Here is a 21,480-nt window from a genome sequence, read left to right on the forward strand (position 1 = left end):
ACTTTGGGAGGCCAAACCAGGCATATTACCTGAGTCCAGGAGTTCCAGATCAGCTGAGCCAACATGGTAAAACCCTGTCTCTACTAAAAATACAAAAATTAGGCCAGGCGCAGTGACTCACGCCTATAATCCCATCACTTTGGGAGGCCGAGGCAGGTGGATCACGAGGTCAAGAGATCGAGACCATCCTGGTCAACATGGTGAAACCCCATCTCTACTAAAAATACAAAAATTAGCTGGACATGGTGGCGCACACCTGTAGTCCCAGCTACTAGGGAGTATGAGGCAGGAGAATTGCCTGAACCCAGGAGGCAGAGGTTGCAGTGAGCCGAGATTGCACTCTAGCCTGGGTAACTAGGGCGAAACTCTGTCTCAAAAAAAAAAAAAAAAAAAATTAGCGGGGTGTGGTGGTGCATGCCTATAATCCCAGCACTTTGAAAGGCTGAGGTGGGTGGATCACCAGAGGTTGGGAGTTTGAGACCAGCCTAACCAACATGGTGAAACCCCGTCCCTACTAAAAATACAAAAACAGCCAGGTGTGGTGGCCCATGCCTGTAATCCCAGCTACTCGGGAGACTGAGACAGGAGAATTGCTTGAACCTGGGAGGTGGAGGTTGTGGTGAGCTGAGATCGCACCACTACATTCCAGCCCGGGCAACAAGAGCAAAACTCCATCTAAAAACAAAATACAAAATTAGCCAGGCCTGGTGGCACATGCCTATAATCCCAGCTACCTGGGAGGCTGAGGCAGAAGAATCGCTTGAACCCGGGAGGCAGAGGTTGCAGTGAGCTGATATCGTGCCATTTCACTCCAGGCTGGGCAACAAGAGCAAAACTCCATCTCAAAAACAAAGTAAGAATAATAGCATGCTTCATAAACTGTGAAGTGACATGCAAAGGCCATAATTGTCAAGCACCCAGTAACACCAGAGTGGCCTGTCTTTCCTCCATGCAGACCAGAGAGGACCGTTCTGCTAGACACCTACAGTGAACATCTGGCCTCGGCCCTATGCACCAATCCGAACCTGATTGAGCTGGCTCTGTACCGCAATGCCCTGGGCAGCCGGGGGGTGAAACTGCTCTGTCAAGGACTCAGACACCCCAACTGCAAACTTCAGAACCTGAGGTGAGTGCGGGCTGGTCTGGGACTTTCTGGTGGTCCCTGCCTTGGGCTCTCATGGGGCTCGGTCACAAATGTTGTCTCATGGGATGGTGTATTCGTTAGCTGGAGCAGCCAGTGATAAGTGCCACAAAGCAGGGCATGGTGGCTCACACCTGTAATCCCAGCACTTTGGGAGGCCGAGGCAGGCGGATCACCTGAGGTCAGGAGTTTGAAATCAGCCTGACCAACATGGTGAAACCCCGTCTCTACTAAAAATACAAAACATTAGCTGGGCATAGTGGCACGTGCCTGTAATCCCAGCTACTCAGGAGGCTGAGGCAGGAGAATTGCCTGAACCCAGGAGGCGGAGGTTGTGGTGAGCCGAGATCGCGCCATTGCACTCCAGCCTGGGTAACAAGAGCGAAACTCCGTCTCAAAAAAAAAAAAAAAAAAAAAAAAAAAAAGCAAAGGAAATGACTGGTTCTTTTTTATTTCCACCCAGGCTGAAGCGGTGCGGCGTCTCCAGCTCAGCCTGCGAAGACCTCTCTGCAGCTCTCATAGCCAATAAGAATTTAACAAGGCTGGATCTCAGCGGCAATGGTATTGGACTCCCAGGCATGACGCTGCTTTGCGAGGGCCTGCGGCATCCCCGATGCAGGCTGCAGATGATCCAGTGAGTCTCCATCCCCGGGAGCAAGTTCCTAAGCTCACTGTCTCTCTCCCGGAGCATGAAATTTCATAAAACGCTGGTACCCCCCAGATCTCCACCTCTGAATCAGGGCTGGCCCTTAACCCATTGACCTTCAACCCTGGCCCTGGACTCCACACTCAATTCCACAGGATGAGGAACCCCTGGGGCCACTTCCCCACCCCCCACCCCCACCTTTTCTTTATTTCCCCTAAGACAGGTTCTTTCTCTGTGGCCCAGACTGGAATGTAGTGGTGCGATCTTAGCTGACTGCAACCTCTACCTCCTGAGTTCAAGTGATTCTCCTGCCTTAGCCTCCCAAGTAGCTGGGATTACAGGCACCCACTACCACACCCAGCAAATTTTTTCTGTATTTTCAGTAGAGATGGGGTTTCCCCATGTTGGCCAGGATGGTCTTGAACTCCTACCCTCAGGTGATCCACCCATCTTGGCCTCCGAAAGTGCTGGAATTACAGGTGTGAGCCACTGCACCCAACCTACAAAAAAAAAAAAAAAATTTTTTTTTTTTTAATTAGCCAGGTATGGGCCAGGCGTGGTGGCTCATGCCTGTAATCCCAGCACTTTGGAAGGCCAGACGGGTGGATTACCTGATGTCGGGAGTTTGAGACCAGCCTGGCCAACATGTTGAAACCCTGATTCTACTAAAAATGCAAAAATTAGCCTGGTGTGGTGGCGCATGCCTGCAGTCCAGCCTATAGTCCCAGCTACTCAAAAGGCTGAGGCATAAGAATCTCTGGAAGGCGGAGGCTGCAGTGAGCCAAGATTTCGAAACTACACTCCAGCCTGGGCAACAGAGCAAGACTCCACCTCAAAAAGAAAAATTAGCTAGGTATGGTGGCACACACCTGTATTCCCAGTTACTCAGGAGGCTGAGGCAGGAGGATCGCTTGAGCGCAGAGGCCGATGCTTCCGTGAGTTGATATCACACCACTGAACACCAGCCTGGGTGACAGAGCAAGAAACTGTTTCTAAACAAATAATAAAATAGGCAGGGCGAGGTGGCTCACGTCTGTAATCCCCGCACTTTCAGAGGCTGAGGCGGGCAGATCATGAGGTCAGGAGATCGAGACCATCCTGGCTAACACAGTGAAACCTTATCTTCACTAAGAATACAAAAAATTAGCCAGGTGGGGTGGCGGGCGCCTGTAATCCCAGCTACTCAGAAGCCTGAGGCAGAAGAATTGCTTGAACCCTGGAGGTGAAGGTTGCAGTGAGCTGAGATCGCGCCACTGCACTTCGGCCTGGGTGACAGAGCAAGACTCTGTCTCTAAATAAGTAAAATAAAATAAACAGGCCAGGGCATGAGTGATCAGGACACAGAAAAGCAAGATGGCTCCGCCTTCAACCTCTCTTTCCTCCCAAGGTTGAGGAAGTGTCAGCTGGAGTCCGGGGCGTGTCAGGAGCTGGCCTCTGTGCTCAGCACAAACCCACATCTGGTTGAGCTGGACCTGACAGGAAATGCCCTGGAGGATTTGGGCCTGAGGTTTCTGTGTCAGGGACTGAGGCACCCAGCCTGCAGACTACGAACTTTGTGGTGAGTTCTTCCTGAGCTCAACTATAATAAAATGGCAAATCCCTTCATACTAAATGAAGGTATAAAAATGCATCCACAGGTAGGGCATGGTGGCTCACGCTGGTAATCCCAGCACTTAGGGAGGCCGAGGTGGGCGGATCACTTGAGGTCAGGAGTTCAAGACCAGCCTGGCCAACATGGTGAATGAAACCCGGTCTCTACTAAAAATACAAAAATTACCTCCGGGCGCGGTGGCTCAAGCCTGTATGTAATCCCAGCACTTTGGGAGGCCGAGGCGGTGGATCATGAGGTCAAGAGATCGAGACCATCCTGGTCAACATGGTGAAACCCCGTCTCTACTGAAAATACAAAAAATTAGCTGGGCATGGTGGTGCGTGCCTGTAATCCCAGCTACTCAGGAGGCTGAGGCAGGAGAATTGCCTGAACCCAGGAGGCGGAGGTTGCAGTGAGCTGAGATCGCGCCATTGCACTCCAGCCTGGGTAACAAGAGCGAAACTCCGTCTCAAAAAAAAAAAAAAAAAAAAGATTTCGGGGTTGGGCACAGTGGCTCACACCTATAATCCCAGTCCTTTGGGAGGCCGAGGTGGGTGGATCATCCAAGGTCAGGAGCTTGAGACTGGGACTAGCCTCACCAACGTGGTGAAACCCAGTCTCTACTAAAAATACAAAAATTAGCCAGGAGTGGTGGCAAGTGTTTGTAGTCCCAGCTACTTGGGAGGCTGAGGCAGAAGAATCACTTGAACCCGGGACGGGCGGGTTGCAGTGAGCCGAGATTGCAACACTCCACTCCAGCCTGGGGGACAGAGTGAGATTCTGTCTCAAAATTTCGTAAGTCTCCATGACGCTGTTAAATTGGATTTTGTTTTGTGCAGGCTGAAGATCTGCCACCTCAATGCTGCTGCCTGTGAAGGGCTGGCCTCAACCCTCAGCGTGAACCAGAGCCTGACGGAGCTGGACCTCAGCCTCAATGACCTGGGGGACCCCGGGGCACTGCTGCTGTGTGAGGGCCTCAGGCATCCCACCTGCAAGCTCCAGACCCTCCGGTGAGCCCCCATCCACGAACCCAGCCCCTCACCTGGGACTGCAGAGGCCATGCTGCCTCTGCTCAACTCTAGCTACTACAGCAACCTTTTTCACCCCCCGGAGATGGAGTCTTGCTGTGTTGCCCAGGCTGGAGTACAGTGGTGCCATCTTGGCTCACTGAAACTTCTACCTCCCGGGTTCAAGCAAGTCTCCCGCCTCAGCCTCCCATGTAGCTGGGACTACAGGCGCACACTGCCACTCCTAGTTAATTTTCTGTGTTTTAGTAGAGACGAGGGTTCACTGTGTCACCCAGGCTGGTCACAAACTTCCGAGCTCAGGCAATCAGCCCGACTTGGCCTTCCAAAGTGCTGTGACTACAGGCATGAGCCAGCACACCCGGCCCTACATCAGCATTTTTTGTTTGTTTGGTTTTGTTTTGTTTTGTTTTTTATTGAGACAGAGTTTTGCTCTGGTTGCCCAGGCTGGATTGCAGTGGCGCAATCTCAGCTCACTGCAACCTCCACCTCCCAAGTTCAAGCGATTCTCCTGCCTCAGCCTCCTGAGTAGCTGGGATTATAAACTTGTAACACCACGCCTGGCTAATTTTTCTATTTTTACAAAATACAAAATGAGAAAAAAAGTTAGAGATGTTGGTTAGCCTCGCCTCGAACGCCTGACCTCATGATCCGCCCACCTCAGCCTCTCAAAGCACTGGGATTACAGGCTTCAGCCAGTATGCCCGGCCCCCTCAGCCTTTGTTAAAGGCTTTTTCTGACACACAGTCCTTTACACAAGCAATTCTTGTTCCCTAGAACGCCCTCCTGCTCTGTTCCCTCTTTGCCCAGAGAAATTCAGCTTTTCTTCTGAACACTCTATTTAGACACTTTTGTTATCTTGAGACAGGGTCTTGCTGGCTGCCCAGGCTGGAGTGCAGTGAAGTGATCACGGTTCACTGTACCCTCAACCTTCTGGGCTGAAGCCGTTCTCCCATCTCAGCCTCCTGAGTACCTGGGGCCGCAGGCACACACCACACCTGGCTAAAATTTTGTGTGTGTGTGTGTGTGTGTGTGTGTGTGTGTGAGAGAGAGTTTTGCTCTTGTTGCCCAGGCTTGAGTGCAATGGCGCAATACCTGGGTAATTTTTATTGTTTTCTAAGAATAAGGTCTTGATTTGTTGCCTAGGCTGGTCTCAAACTCCTGGCCTTAGGAGATCCTCTGGCCTTGGCCCCCACCAGAGTGCTGGGATTCCAGGTATGAGCCACTACACCCAGCTGATACCCTGTCTAATCCCCAGCTATGATTTGGGTTCCTAGATTTGTGATCCTATGTGACCTCATAGGATCTCTCCCTCAGCATCACTTAATGAAATTTGAAGGCTGGGCTCGGTGGCTCACCCCTGTAATCCCAGCCCTTTGGAAGGCCAAGGTGGGTGGAGGAGCTAAAGTCAGGAGTTCAAGACTAGCCTGACATGGTGAAACACCGTGTCTATTAAAAATAGAAAAATTAGGCCGGGCGCGGTGGCTCAAGCCTGTAATCCCAGCACTTTGGGAGGCCGAGGCGGGTGGATCACAAGGTCGAGAGATCGAGACCAACCTGGTCAACATGGTGAAACCCCGTCTCTACTAAAAATACAAAAAATTAGCTGGGCATGGTGGCGCGTGCCTGTAATCCCAGCTACTCGGGAGGCTGAGGCAGGAGAATCGCCTGAACCCAGGAGGTGGAGGTTGCGGTGAGCTGAGATCGCGCCATTGCACTCCAGCCTGGGTAACAAGAGCGAAACTCCGTCTCAAAAAAAAAAAAAAGAAAAAGAAAAAAAAAGAAAAATTAGCCGGGCATGGTGGCAGGCACCTGTATTCCAGGCACTCAGGAGGCTGAGGCAGAAGAATCACTTGAACCCAGGAGGTGGAGGTTGCAGTGAGCTGAGATTGAGCCACTGCACACTCCAGCCTTGGCTACGAGAGTGAGACTCCATCTCAAAAAATAACTTTGTGATCTGTGTGTGTGTGTGTGTAGTAGCATTCTGCAAGGGTAGGAGCTATTCCAACTCTATCTCCTAGTGACTAGCACAAGATGTGGGTAGAGATGCTCAGAAATACACATTTTGAGTATTTTTTTTTTTAATCAAGGCACCAGCAAAAAAACAAAACAAAAAAAATTACACAAGCAATTCTCGTTCCCTAGAATTACACACAATTTTTTTTTTTTTTTTTTTGAGATGGGCTGTTGCTGTGTTGCCTACGCTGGAGTCCAGTGGCTATTCACAGGCAGGGTCACAGTGAACTACAGCCTCCAACTCCTGGGGTCAAGGGATCCTCCGGCGTCAGCCTCCACAGTAGTGGTTGGGAATACAGGTACACACCACCATGTCCAGCAAACTATCTGCTTTTTGCAGTTTCATTCTGTCATCCTGGCTGAAGTGCAGTGGCTCCACCTCGGCTCACTGCAACCACCACCTCCCAGGTTCAAGCACGTCTCCAGCCTCAGCCTCTTTAGTGGGATTACAGGCACACCCCACCACACCTGGCTAATTTTTCTATTTTTGGTAGAGCCAAGGTTTGGCCAGGCTGGTCTTGAACTCCTGACCTCAATGATCTACCTACCTAGGCTTCCCAAAGTTCTGGGATTACAGACATGAGCCACCCTGCCTGGCCCCAACTAATGTTTTTTCCCTCTTTTCTTTGTTTCTTTTCTTTTTTTTTTTTTGAGACGGAGTTGTTTTGCTCTTGTTACCCAGGCTGGAGTGCAATGGCGCGATCTCGGCTCACCACAACCTCCGCCTCCTGAGTTCAAGCAATTCTCCTGCCTCAGCCTCCTCAGTAGCTGGGATTACAGGCACGTGCCACCATGCCCAGCTAATTTTTTGTATTTTTAATAGAGACGGGGTTTCACCATGTTGACCAGGAGGGTCTCCATCTCTTGACCTCGTGATCCACCCGCCTCGGCCTCCCAAAGTGCTGGGATTACAGGCTTGAGCCACCGCGCCCGGCCTTTTTTTCTTTTCTTTTTGAGGAGTCTCATTCTATCTGCCAGGCTGGACTGCAGTGACGAAATATGGACTCACTGCAACCTCCACCTCCTGGGTTCAAGTGACTGAACCACCTCAGCCTCTGGAACAGCTGTGACTACAGATATGTGTCACCACGCTCAGCTGATTTTGGGGATTTTCTTTTTCTTTTTTTGAGACGGAGTTTCGCTCTTGTCACCCAGGCTGGAGTGCAATGGCACGATCTTGGCGCACCACAACCTCTGCCTCCTGGGTTCAGGCAATTCTCCTGCCTCAGCCTCCTGAGTAGCTGGGATTACAGGCACGTGCCACCACGCCCAGCTAATGTTTTGTATTTTTAGTAAAGACGGGGTTTCACCATGTTGACCAGGATGGTCTCGATCTCTTGACCTTGTGATCCGCCTGCCTCGGCCTCCCAAAGTGCTGGGATTACAGGCGTGAGCCACCGCGCCCGGCGGTTCAAGCAATTCTCCTGCCTCATCCTCCTGAGATGGGACTTGAGGCGCATACCACCACAGACAACTAATTTTTATGTTTCTAGTAGAGATGGGGTTTTACCATGTTGATCAGGCGGGTTTTGAACCCCTGACCTCGTGGTCTGCCCGCCTCAGACTCCCAGTGCTGGGGTCACAGGTGTGAGCCACCACACAGGGCTTCTTTCTGTTCTTGTATGCTTCCCATCCTTTCATCTTCCTAGTTCAGTCTTAGCTTTTTGTCATCTCAAGGGTAAAGACTGAGTGTGTCCCTGTCTGCAACCAGCACAGGACTGACACAGGGCCCTCCCGGCAGGTGTTTGCAGGAAGAATGCTTCCCAGTCTGATCTGGCATCCTGTCTTTGCAGGCTGGGCATCTGCCGGCTGGGTGCTGCCGCCTGTGAAGGTCTTTCTGCGGTGCTCCAGGCCAACCACCACCTCCGGGAGCTGGACCTGAGCTTCAACGACCTGGGAGACTGGGGCCTGTGGCTGCTGGCCGAGGGGCTGCAGCATCCCACCTGCAGACTCCAGAAACTGTGGTGAGCATCAGGGAGTGAGCCGGGGACGATGGAAGTGCTTTCCCATCCTGCATTTTCCTATTTACCAAGTATCCTGCCTTCTCCACAAAAGATTCAGGTAGAAGAGAGGTGGAAAGACAAGACCAGAAGTCTCTCTGAATTTATTCTTGATTTGGGGGTGCTGCCACATTAAAAAAAAAAAAAAATTTAGGCCGGGTGCGGTGGCTCAAGCCTGTAATCCCAGCACTTTGGGAGGCCGAGGCGGGTGGATCACAAGGTCGAGAGATCGAGACCATCCTGGTCAACATGGTGAAACCCCGTCTCTACTACAAATACAAAAAATTAGCTGGGCATGGTGGCACGTGCCTGTAATCCCAGCTACTCAGGAGGCGGAGGTTGCGGTGAGCCGAGATCGCGCCATTGCACTCCAGCCTGGGTAACAAGAGCGAAACTCCGTCTCAAAAAAATAAAAAATAAAAAAATTTAGCCAGGCATGGTGGCTTATGCCTGTAATCCCAGCACTTTGGGAGGCCGAGGCAGGTGGATCATGAGGTCAGAAGTTCGAGACCAGCCTGGCCAGCATGGTGAAACCTTAACTCTACTAAAAATCTGAAAAATTAGCCGGGCATGGTGGCGGGTGACTGTCATCCCAGCTACTTGGGAGGCTGAGGCAGAAGAATCACTTGAACCCAGGAGGTGGAGGTTGCAGCGAGCCAAGATCATCGCGGCGTTGCTGTCCAGCCTGGGAAACATAATAAGACGCCATCTCAAAAAAAAAAAAAAAAAAGTAGCCTTAACCAGCTCCTTATTTTCAACAGGCTGGATAGCTGTGGCCTAACAGCCAAGGCTTGTAAGAATCTGTACTTCACCCTGGGGATCAACCAGACCTTGACGGAGCTTTATCTGACCAACAACGCCCTAGGGGACACAGGTGTCCGACTGCTCTGCAAGCGGCTTAGCCATCCTGGCTGCAAACTCCGAGTTCTCTGGTGAGGGATGATGACAGATTCTCTCTGGAGGAGGCTGGACATTGGGCTGGGAGCATGAGGGGTAGCTAAGCTGATGGGTACTTTAATGCACTGGCCTATGCAATGAGGAGGCACACAGCTGAGGCTAAGCATTACCTCTTGAAGATACTGAGGTCATCCAGCTATGTGACCTTGGATAACCTCCTTGTCTGTGGAAGGGGACCACCGTGGCTTACCTATCGCACTGGAGCTTGCTGTAATTTCAGTGAGAATCTAGAATTACTCTGCTTGGATTCAAATTCCAGTCGCCCTTTTTTTTTTTTTTTGAGATGGAGTTTTGCTCTGTCGCCCAGACTGGAGTGCAATGGTGCCATCTTGGCTCACTGAAACCTCCGCCTCCTGGGTCGAGCAATTCTCCTGCCTCAGCCTCCCAAGTAGCTGGGATTATAGACACGCGCCACCACACCTGGCTAATTTTGTATTTTTAGTAGAAACGGTTTCTCCATCTTGGTCAGGCTGGTCTCAAACTCCTGACCTCAGGTGATCTGCCCACCACAGTCTCCCAAAGTGTTGGGATTACAGGCGTGAGCCACTGAGCGGCCTTTTATTTTTAACAGGATCTTGCTGTCACCCAGGCTGGAACGCAGTTATGCAATCAAAGTTTAGGCCAGGTGCAGGGCATGGTACCTGTTTTCCCAGTACTTTGACAGGCTGATGTGGGAGAATTGCTTGAGCTCAGAAGTTTGAGACCAGCTTGGGCAACATGAAAAAATCCCATCTTTAGGAGAAACACGCATGTGCGCAGGCAGACAGACAGACACACACACACACACACACACACACCCCCACCCACCCGTGGTCCCAGCTACTCAGGGTTCTAAGATGAGAGGATCCTTTGAGCCCATGAGGTTGAGGTTGCAGTGAGCCATTATTACACCAATGCACTCCAGCCTGGGCAACAGAGTGAGCCTCAGTCTCAAAAAAAAAATTACGCCAAATTCAGCTGGGCACAGTGGCTCACCCCTGTAATCCCAGCATTTTGGGAGGTCGAGGTGGGTGAATCACATGAGGTCCCATGGGAGTTCAAGACCAGCTTGACCAACATGGAAAAACCCCATCTCTACAAAAAATACAAAATTCACTGGGCTTGGTGGTACATGCCTGTAATCCCAGCTACTAGGGAGGCGGAAGCAGAATTGCCTGAACCTGGGAGGTAGAGGTTGTAGTGAGCCGAGATTGTGCCACTGCACTATAGCCTGGGCAACAGACCGAGACTCCATCTCCAAAAAAAAAAATTATGTGAGTTAAAACAGCGTGGGGACTTGTGTGTGGCATGCAGTAAGCTTGCTTTCCAACAGTATCTACCTGTAGGTAGATACTTTGGGCTTATTAATGGAATGCCACAGTAGTGGACTATGATAACATCAACTCTTGTGTCCACAGGTTATTTGGAATCGACCTGAATAAAATGACCCACAGTAGGCTGGCAGCACTTCGAGCAACAAAACCGTACTTGGACATTGGCTGCTGAGTGGTCCTATCTACTGGCTCCACTTGAAATCTGGACAGAGGAAGATGGGAGTGTGCTTATCATCCCCACAGCCTCATGATCAGGATCCTTCCTACAAACTCATGCAGACTAACATCAAAAGTCCCTCTGCGCAGGGGCCATGAGATCGAGACCATCCTGGTCAACATGGTGAAACCCCGTCTCTACTAAAAATACAAAAAAAATAGCTGGGCATGGTGGCGTGTGCCTGTAATCCCAGCTACTCAGGAGGCTGAGGCAGGGGAATTGCTTGAACCCAGGAGGCAGAGGTTGCGGTCGGCCGAGATCACGCCATTGCACTCCAGCCTGGGTAACAAGAGCGAAACTCCATCTCAAAAAAAAGTCCTGGCCGGGCACGGTGGCTCAAGCCTGTAATCCCAGCACTTTGGGAGGCCGAGGCGGGTGGATCACAAGGTCAAGAGATCGAGACCATCCCGGTCAACATAGTGAAACCCCGTCTCTACTAAAAATACAAAAAATTAGCTGGGCGTGGTGGCGCGTGCCTGTAATCCCAGCTACTCAGGAGGCTGAGGCAGGAGAATTGCCTGAGCCCAGGAGGCGGAGGTTGCGGTGAGCCGAGATCGCGCCATTGCACTCCAGCCTCGGTAACAAGAGTGAAACTCCGTCTCAAAAAAAAAAAAAAAAAAAAAAAAAAAAAAAAAAAAGTCCCTCTGCTTGGGACCAAATTAACGTGTGACGGCCCCTAACAGGACAGGTAAAACCCCAACAGGCGGCCAGGTGTGGTGCTCATGCCTGTAACCCCGGTACTTTCATGGGGGGGTGCGCGCAAGATGGTTGCTGAAGCCCAGGAGTTCAAGACCAGCCTAAGCCATATAGCAAGCCTCCACTATTACGAATTAGCCAACGTTCCAGCCTGGGTAACACGGTGAAATTTATTAGTACAACTTATTACCCAGGAGGAGGGCACATGCCTGTAGTCCCAGCTACTCTGGGAACTGAGGAGGATCTTTTAAGCCCAGGAGGACGAGGCTGCAGTGAGCTGTCATTGCACCACTGCACCCCAGCCTGGGCAACAGAAGATCTTGAAAAATGCCCAGTAGGGGGCCTCAGAAGGACACCCATCCCTGCAGAGCCCTGGCAGCATCCGGACCTAGTAATATCGAACTCTAGGGTGGGTGCCACTGCCACCTAGTGGACGACGATAGGAATGCACAGGACCAAAGCACTTGGTCCAAAGGCAAATTGTGCCAAGTTGAGGAAAGCCTGTTCTCCAATGTCACAGGCTACGTGGGGCACTCGGCACTTCGGAAGAGACTGGTATACAAGCTGACCCTGAGAATGCTTGTTATAGCCGGGGGTGGGGGGTGGTTCACACCTCTAATTCTAGCATCTTGGGAAGCCAAGGCAGCTGAATTGCCTGAGCTCAGGAGTTCCAGAACAGCCTGGGTAACATGGTGAAACGCTCTCTCTACTAAAATACAAAAAAAATTAGCTGGGCAGGCCGGGCGCGGTGGCTCAAGCCTGTAATCCTAGCACTTCTGGAGGCCGAGGCGGGTGGATCACGAGGTCAAGAGATCGAGACCATCCTGGTCAACATGGTGAAACCCCATCTCTACTAAAGATAAAAAAAAATTAGCTGGGCATGGTGGCACGTGCCTGTAATCCCAGCTACTCAGGAGGCTGAGGCGGGAGAATTGCCTGAACCCAGGAGGCGGAGGTTGCGGTGAGCCGAGATCGCGCCATTGCACTCCAGCCTGGGTAACAAGAGTGAAACTCCGTCTCAAAAAAAAAAAGTTATTTATCCAATATCCTTTATGTGCCTGAATTCAATCGTTTCTACAGCTGCTTCTGAAGCAAACAGAATTGACTACAAACCACCCCCGCCCACTCTCTGGCAGCCATATAGACCAAACCCTAACAAGCTTAAACTCAACTAAAGTGTAATTCCATCACTTTGGGAGGCCAAGGTGTGCGGATCACATGAGGTCAGAAGTTCTAGACCAGCCTTATCAACATGGTACCAATAGAATTTTTTTAAAAATACAAAAAATCTGCTGGGCCTGATGGCTCATGCCTGTAATCCCAGCTACTCAGGAGGCTGAGGCAGAATTGCCTGAACCCAGGAGGCAGAGGTTGTGGTGAGCTGAGATCACGCCATTGTACTGCAGCCTGGGTAACAAGAGCAAAAAAAAAATAACCTCAACAATTCCCAGGTTTCCCGTAGAATGACAGGCCCAGGTGGGTCAAGTAAAGGGGAAGTTTTATTGGTTACCATGAGGACTTCCCTCCGTCCAGGACACAACTGTTTTTTGAATTGCAGAGGCAAACAGCGGCACAAAACTCCCTTGAATATCAGAGCTTCCTCCACCTTCAGATATTGTGTGCAATGGGCAAAGCAGCTGGGTTTGGGAACAGCCCCGGGGGACAATGACCAGCAGCTCTGGAACCAATGATAGGGAGCCTCATACTTAAAATCCTAGATGGGCAGATCACCTGAGGTCAGGACTTTCAGACCAGCCTGGCCAACATGGTGAAACCCCATTCACTAAAAAAAAGTCGGGCATGGTGGCTTGTAGCTGAAATCCCAGCTACTGGAGGCCAAGGCAGAATTGCTGGTCCCAGGAGCCAGAGGTCGAAGCTGCTCGGGAGGCCAGCCTACTGCTGGGCACAGTGGCTCATGCCTGTAATCCTAGCACTTTGGGAGGCTGAGGTGGGTGGCACCTGCGGTTAGGAGTTCAAAACCAGCCTGGCCAACATGGTGAATCCCCATCTATTAAAAAAAAAAAACCTAGTAAGGATGAACTTACACCTGGTGCTGTGGTCACCTCTGTCATGTCAAGAGAGGCCATCCTGCCCTGGCAAGATAGTAAAGTCCCGTCTGTAAAGGAGGGATGACTGGTAACTAGTAAGGTTCAGTCAAAGCTGGCCAATGATAGACCCAAATCTCTACAAATATTCACGGAGCATGGGGGCACACTGCTGTACTGCCAGCTACTAAGGGTGGCATGCGGGGGGTGCTTATGCAGGATCTATGGAGCCAGGGAGGTCTTCACTGGGAGCAGCCTGGGTGGGAGTTTCATTTTTAAAAATCCCACCACCACCATCTACCTCCAGAACTTTGTTCTTGAGATGGGTCTTGCTCTGTAGTGGCACTCTAGTGACTTCTGCCTTCTGGGTTCAGCCTCCTGGGAGCACTGACCAGAGGCATGTGCCAGAACGCCCAGCTAATTTAACGGAGATAGGCTTTAACCATATTGGCCAGTGATCTGCCCCTCCAGCCTCCCAAAGTGCTGGGTTTACTAAAACTTCCAAGTTCTAGCAGGGATAGAAGGGAAACAATACTAGCCATTTGTAAGAAGCAATGTACTTGGGTAGCAGAGGAAGCTCTGGGAAGGCTCAGGTCTGGGATCCCAGCACTTGTGGGTGGCTGAGCCCATTTGAAACCAACAGACCAGCCGGGAAACAAGATGCTGCTGTTCACATTTTATTTCAGAATCAAATTAGGAGGTGAGAGAGTGGCACAGTGTAGCAGGGTGCAAGAATTCCACCCCACGCTCTGGCCAAACACTATAATCAGCTGACATACAGGCTGTGTACCAGTTGAGGAACAGGGTAGGCAAATTCCCTTTAAACAACCAGGATTCCTGACGCCCCATCAAGCTTTTCCTTTACTGTTCATCTGTGGTCAAATGGCAGATCCTGCCCACCCCAGAATACATCCATTGTTATTAATGTAAGAAGGAGCATACACTGGTAAACAAACCCGGGAACTCCAGGTCAGAGCAGAAACTGCTGTCAGAGCCCACAGGGTGGGCCGGCCGGCTGCGTTGAAGCAGGATCGTTCCTGATTCCCTACTCACACAGGGCTCCCCAAAATGGAAGCACTTCCCACTACAGACAAAAGGAATAGCGCCTCTATTTTGGGGATCCCAGCATGAGCTGCTCGCAAGGGAACTGCCACCAATTTACCTTTCTTGCCAGAGGTTGGCCTCCAAACACATGTTAAATGTCACCAATAAATACTACTTGTTAAAAGGAATGTTAGCCGGGCCTAATGGCTCTGCCTGTAATCCAGGCATCTTGGGAGGCTGAAGTGGGTGGATCATGAGGTCAGGAGTTAAAGCCTGATCAACTTGGTGAAAACAGTCTACTAAAAATGCAAAAATTAGCTGGTTGTGGTGGCAGGGATATTTAATTTCAGCTGCAGTGAGCAGGGATGACTGTCCAGGCTGGAGCAAAACTTTTTAAAAAGGAAAATTTGAGGCTGGGCATCGTAGCTCACGCCTATAATCCAAATACTTTGGAGACCAAGGTGGGCAGATCACCGGAGGTCGGGAGTTCAAGACCAGCCTGACCAATACGGTGACACCGTATTTTTTAAAAAAGGAAAATTTGTTAAGTTGAAAGTTCTAAAAGCACAACACTGTCAAGTATTAATGCAGTTTACTTAAATCACAAAGGAGGCTTTAGTTATGCCTCTAAAGTGCTGGAATCCATGCCACGGCACCCAGCCAATTAATGCCCTACCAAGCTTTTCCACCCATGTTTTCCTGCCCACCCCAGAAAACAACTTTTTAGTGTCAATGAGAACATACACTGGTAACCCGCAGAACAGAAACCCCGGAATTCCAGGTCAGAGCAAAAGCTGCAGTCAGAGCCGCGGGGTGGCCCGGCAGGCTGCCTTGAAGCAGGATTGGTCCTGATGCCTATTCACGCAAGGATTCCCCAAAATGGAAGCACTTTCCAGTACAGACCAAAAGAAAAGTGCCTCTATTTTGGGCATCCCAGCATGAGGTGTTAGTCTGCCACCAATGAACCTTTCTTGCCTGCAACAGGTTGGCCTCCATCATCCAAACACATGCTAAATGTCAGCAAGAGCAAAGTTACTCAAGTTGCAAAAGCAAAAATCATTCCATTCCTTCTTGTGCATCCAGCCCCTCTCCCAGCTGCTGTTTGAACGTTCCCTTCCTCAGTATCGAACCCAGATTTTCCCTTAGTGATACCGAGTGAAAGCTCAGGAGCGCCCTCCCGAGGTTTTCCGGAGGCATGACACCCAGGTGCTCTACAGGAAGTTCACCCAAAACACTTTCCGGGTGGGAATGGAAACCCCAGGTTATTGGTTCCGGCAGGACACCGAGCTCCGCGGCCTCCGTCGACCTGGGCGTCACCGGTGACACTCAAATATGGCAGCACTTTCCACCTGGACACCGGGAATAGTGCTCCACATTTGAGGCCCACCGCGTGAGCAGCTCCACCTGCAACACTTCCGGCCCCGAATCCCGCCCCAAGAGGTTGAGTTTCCTCGGTCGGTAGCACTCAAAAAATGGCGGCACTTTCACCACACAGCAGAAAGTGCCCCCACAGTTTGAGTGGCACAGGCCGAGGGGCAGCGGCGAGGACGCGGTGGCACGTGGGAACACTTACCCTCCAGGTTCTTAAATCAGGAACGTAGAAAATGCCCTTGATGGACGGACCTGAAAAACATGAAGGGTTAATCTGAGAAAACCACTGATGAACAGAGCTGAAACCAGGCACGTAATAGGAATCGTGCCCGGGGCGGGAGACGCAGGTGTGAAGATCTCTTGAAGCCAGGGGTTCGAGGCTGCAGGGAGCTGCGATCGGGGCGCTGCACTCCAGCCTGGGTAATACGTTTAAAAAAAAAAAAGATCACGAGGTCAAGAGATCGAGACCATCCTGGTCAACATGGTGAAACCCCGTCTCTACTAAAAATGCAAAACATTAGCTGGGCGTGGCGGCGGGTGCCTGTAATCCCAGCTACTCAGGAGGCAGAGGCAGGAGAATTGCTTCAACCCAGGAGGCGGAGGTTGCGGTGAGCCGAGATCGCGCCATTGCACTCCAGCCTGGGTAACAAGAGCGAAACTCCGTCTCAAAACAAAAAAACAACAGGCTTTCCACTTAGTCAAAATTTCTTCCAGATGTAAGCGATTGAGTAGGTTCCAAGTAGGAAGAGTAACGAACACGTGTGCAGGGATGGGGGGCCTTAATTCCGAAGACGGAAAAACAAACCTATAGGCATGGCTGGGCGCGGCGCCTCCAGCCTGCAGTCTCACCTACTGAGGTTAAAGTGGCAGGGTTACCTGAGCCCAGGAGTTCGAGACCAGCTTTTTTTTTTTTAAATGGAGTTTCGCTCTGTTGCCCGGGCTGGAGATACAATGGCACCATCTTAGTTCACTGCAACCTTTACCTCCAGGGTTCAAGCGATTCTCCTGCCTCAGCTTCCCGAGTAGTTGGGATTACAGGCGTCCGCCACTACACCCAGTTAATTTTTGCGTCTTTGGTAGAGACTGGGTTTCGCCATGTTGGTAGGCTTGAGACCGACTTTGCTAAAAATACAAAAATCAACAGGGCAAGGTGGCGCGCGCCTGTCGTCCCAGCTATTCGGGAGGCTGAGGCAGGAGAACCGCATGAATCCGGGAAGCAGGGGCTGCAGTGAGCTGAGACGGCTGGCCACGGCACTCCGGCCTGGACGATAGGAGGTAGACTCCGTCTGAAAAAGAAAGTTAAAAGCACGTGGCAATACTCACAGAACCAAACCATGACACCACGCGGCAGCTCTTCCAGGAATAGCAGAGATGGCCGCTGCTCTGCTGCTGGGCTCTTATATAGGCCGAAGGCCCATTCAACTTTGATAGGATTATCCCCCACCCCTTCCCACCCTCTCCTTCTCCTGGTCTCCGCCCCAAGCCACCCTGCCCCCTTAGATCGGAGATTACCTTAGTCAGACACACCTTCTTGTCTTTTTTAAAACAGATTCTTGTTTAAACACTGATTCAAATAGACAATTAGATGATTCCTATTACTAGTAACGCCAAAATGTGTTCATTATAAATACGTTGGAAAACAGAGAAATACCCAGAAGAAAATCATTCCACCATCTGGGGGTTCAGTCATCCACTCAACAAATACTTAAATACAATATTGTGGCAGAGTGCAGTGGCTCACTCCTCTAATCCCAAAACTTTGGGAGGCTGAGGCGGGCTGTACCTTGAAGTCGGGAGTTCAAGACCAGCCTAGGCAGCATGGCAAAACCGGGTCCAAAAAGTACAAAAATTAGCTGGGCATGGTGGCGGGCATCTGCAATCCCAGCTATTCGGGAAGATGAGGCAAGAGGTGGGAGAATTGCTTGAACTTTAGAGGCAGTGGTTGCAGTGAGCCAAGATTACTCCGTTGCACTCTAGCCTGTGCAACAGAATGAGACTCCACCTCAAAAAAAAAAAAAAAAAAAAAAAAAAAAAGGAGAATGCTAGCAGCATTTAGTGGACAGAGGTCAGGGATATGGCTAAACATCTTGTAATGGATGAGACAGCCCCCCCCCCTTATATAGAATTATGCAGCTTCAAATTTTGGGAGACAGAGCTAAGAAACTGTGGTCTAGAGGAAGAGTAGAAGGAAGGAAAATCAACAACCCAAGCATTCAGACATATAATTTCTGTTCCTATTGCTTGCTTGCTTGCTTTTCTTTCTTTCTTTTTTTTTTTTTTTTTTGAGACGAAGTTTCGTTTTGCTCTTGTCGCCTAGGTTGGAATGCAAAGGCACAATCTCTGCTCACTGCAACCTCTGCCTCCCAAGTTCAAGCAATTCTGCCTCATCCTCCTGACTAGTTGAGATTACAGGTATGCACCACTACACCCAGCTAAGTTTTTGTATTTAGTAGAAACGAGGTTTCACTGTGTTGATCAGGCTGGTCTCGAACTCCTAACCTCGGGCGATCCACCAGGATCAGCCTCCCAAAGTGCTGGGATTACAGGCATGAGCCACCACATGCAGCCTATTGCTTTATTTCATATCAATGTCTATGCCTATTCATAAAAACGTTTATATTGGGAAACACACTTTCGTGCTCTTCAAAAGTCAATCATTTCAGTCCAGGTGCAGTGACTCATACCTGGAATACCATCACTTTGGGAAGCCCAGGCGGGCAGATCACTTGAGCCCAGGAGTTGGAGACCAGCCTGGAAAACATCTGGTCTCTACTAAAATTACAAAAAAAAAAAAAAAAAAAAAAAAAAAGCCCAGCGCGGTGGCTCAGAGTGAGACAATGTCTCAAAAAAAAAAAAAAAAAAAGAGAAGAGAAAAAAATAATGTGGCAGTGGATAATTTTGAGAGCAACTGTGATAAAAGAGGGGAACCATTTCTGATTTTATTTCCTGAAACCCCTAGAGTTCCTTTGACCTTGAGGCAAAGAGAGGAACTCAGAAGGGTGAGGGGTGGAGAGGTAAGGAGGGGCTTGAAAATGGAAGGGCTCCAGATAATGAATGCAAGAGGGAAGACTTGGGACCACAGGAATTGTGATCTTAAACTGCGGTGGGAGTCTGTGCTCCACCTTTCTGTTAAAACTAGCTCCTCAGAAAAACAAAAAACAAAACAACAACAACAACAACAACAACAAAAAACTAGCTCCTCGTGTGGTGCGGAGAGCAAAAAAAAAAAGAAAGAAAAGAAAAGAAAAAGAAAACTAGCTCTTTCATCAATGAAAAAGGCACAGCAGGGCCCTGCGCGGTGGCTCAAGCCTGTAATCCCAGCACTTTGGGAGGCCGAGGCGGGTGGATCACGAGGTCAAGAGATCCAGACCCTCTTGGTCAACAAGGTGAAATCCCATCTCTACTAAAAATATAAAAACTAGCTGGGCATGATGGCGCGTGCCTTTAGTCCCAGCTACTCGGGAGGCTGAGGCAGGAGAATTGCCTGAACCCAGGAGGCGGAGGTTGCGGTGAGCCGAGATCGCGCCACTGCACTCCAGCCTGGGTAACAAGAGCGAAACTCCGTCTCAAAAAAAATAAATAAATAAAAATAAAAATAAAATAAAATAAAATTTAAAAGACCCAAGATCCAACGTGATATTGTGCTTTTTTTGTATAATTTGTATAAAAATATAGAGACGAGGTGGGCCAAGCACGGTAACTCAAACCTGTAACCCCAGCACTTTGGGAGGCCAAATCGGGCAGATCACCTGAGGTCAGAAGTTCAAGACCAGCCTGGCCAATATAACAAAACCCCATTTCTACTAAAAAATACGAAAGCCAGGCATGGTGGCGGGTGCCTGTAATCCCAGCTACTCAAGAGGCTGAGGCAGGAGAATCGCTTGAACCCAGGAGGTGGAGGTTGCAGTGAGTCGACATCGCGCCACTGCATTCCAGTCTGGGTGACAGAGTGAGACTCCATCTCAAAAAAGCAAAAAAAAATTATACCAGAAGGAATCAGAAATCCCAGATATTTAGGACATCAGATTTCATAGCTGGTACTTCTTGGGAGGAAGGGATAGATAAAGGAAACTTTGCCTAATCAGAAATTCTTCCTGCTGAAGTGCAAGGTCATCATTTGCAAACCAGCAGACCTGCTTGTCATGATAATCGCCCTGATTCCACACCCTGGAAACCCACCCCTCCACAGAATCTGCCCTGGCTCCACATAACAATGAGAATAGCTTTATTTTTGTAAGCAGCCTAACAGTCTTAGACATCCTTTTATGTATGATATTCATTCCTGTAATCCCATTTTTCTATCAGTTATGTTTATCTACAACCTAGGGGTAGGTGAATGATAAACCTCTTTCTGGCATGAAGGGAAAATTAACATTTTATCTACCTTTTCTGCTAGGGGATGAGTTCAGGAAGGAAAGTTTCTTTCCAGACGAAATTAAACGCTTCCCGGGGTTAATGGCTGCCTATTTGGTTTGCTTCCAAGATTTAATACACATCATTTAATATATGGAAGACAAAAATATGTGCAGGGATCCTTCCTCGATATGGGGGTGTCGGGGAACATTACATAAGACAGACCATTGGCCGGGCGCGGTGGCTCACACCTATAATCCCAGCACTTTGGGAGGGCCAGGCGGGTGGATCACGAGGTCAAGAGATTGTGACCATCTGATCAACATGGTGAAACCCCGTCTCTACTAAAAATACGAAAATTAGCTGGCTATGGTGGCCCATGCCTGTAGTCCCAGCTACTAAGGAGGCTGAGGCAGGAGAATTGCTTGAACCCAGGAGGCGGAGGTTGCGGTGAGCCGAGAGGAGACCGTGCCACTGCACTCCAGCCTGGGTAACAAGAGCGAAACTCTGTCTCAAAAAAAAAGAAAAAAAGAAAGATCAGGCCGGGTATGGTGGTACACGCCTATAATCCCAGTACTTTGGGAGGCTGAGGCGGGTGGATCAAGAGGCCAAGAGATCAAGAGATGGAGGCCATCCTGGCCAACATGGTGAAACCCCTTCTCTACTAAAAATACAAAAAAAAAAAAAAAATGCTGGGCACGGTGGCTCAAGCCTGTAATCCCAGCACTTTGGGAGGCCAAGGCGGGTGGATCACGAGGTCAAGAGATCGAGACCATCCTGGTCAACATGGTGAAACCCCATCTCTACTAAAAATACAAAAAATCAGCTGGGCATGGTGGCACGTGCCTGTAATCCCAGCTACTCAGGAGGCTGAGGCAGGAGAATTGCCTGAATCCAGGAGGCGGAGGTTGCGGTGAGCCGAGATCGCGCCATTGCACTCCAGCCTGGGTAACAAGAGCGAAACTCCATCTCAAAAAAAAAAAAAAAAAAAAAATAGCTGGCCATAGTGGTAGGCGCCTGTAGTCCCAGCTAGTCAGGAGTCTGTGACAGAAAAATGGCTTGAAC

General features: G+C 49.9%; 1 protein-coding gene across 1 annotated transcript in view; it reads left to right on the plus strand.

Annotated features, from left to right (window-relative positions):
- Positions 1-13,537, plus strand: part of NLRP12 (NLR family pyrin domain containing 12) — a 28,268-nt gene extending 14,731 nt beyond the window's left edge. Inside the window, exons 4-10 of the mRNA XM_039466534.2 lie at positions 956-1,126; positions 1,605-1,775; positions 3,175-3,345; positions 4,218-4,388; positions 8,213-8,383; positions 9,181-9,351; positions 10,774-13,537. Of these exons, the coding sequence (XP_039322468.2) occupies positions 956-1,126; positions 1,605-1,775; positions 3,175-3,345; positions 4,218-4,388; positions 8,213-8,383; positions 9,181-9,351; positions 10,774-10,861 (1,114 nt within the window). The 3' untranslated portion in view covers positions 10,862-13,537. The remainder of the gene's footprint in view (positions 1-955; positions 1,127-1,604; positions 1,776-3,174; positions 3,346-4,217; positions 4,389-8,212; positions 8,384-9,180; positions 9,352-10,773) is intronic.
- The last annotated feature ends 7,943 nt before the right edge of the window (positions 13,538-21,480 follow it).

This window comes from Saimiri boliviensis, chromosome 14, assembly GCF_048565385.1.
Source record: "Saimiri boliviensis isolate mSaiBol1 chromosome 14, mSaiBol1.pri, whole genome shotgun sequence".
Taxonomy (NCBI): Eukaryota; Metazoa; Chordata; class Mammalia; order Primates; family Cebidae; genus Saimiri; species Saimiri boliviensis.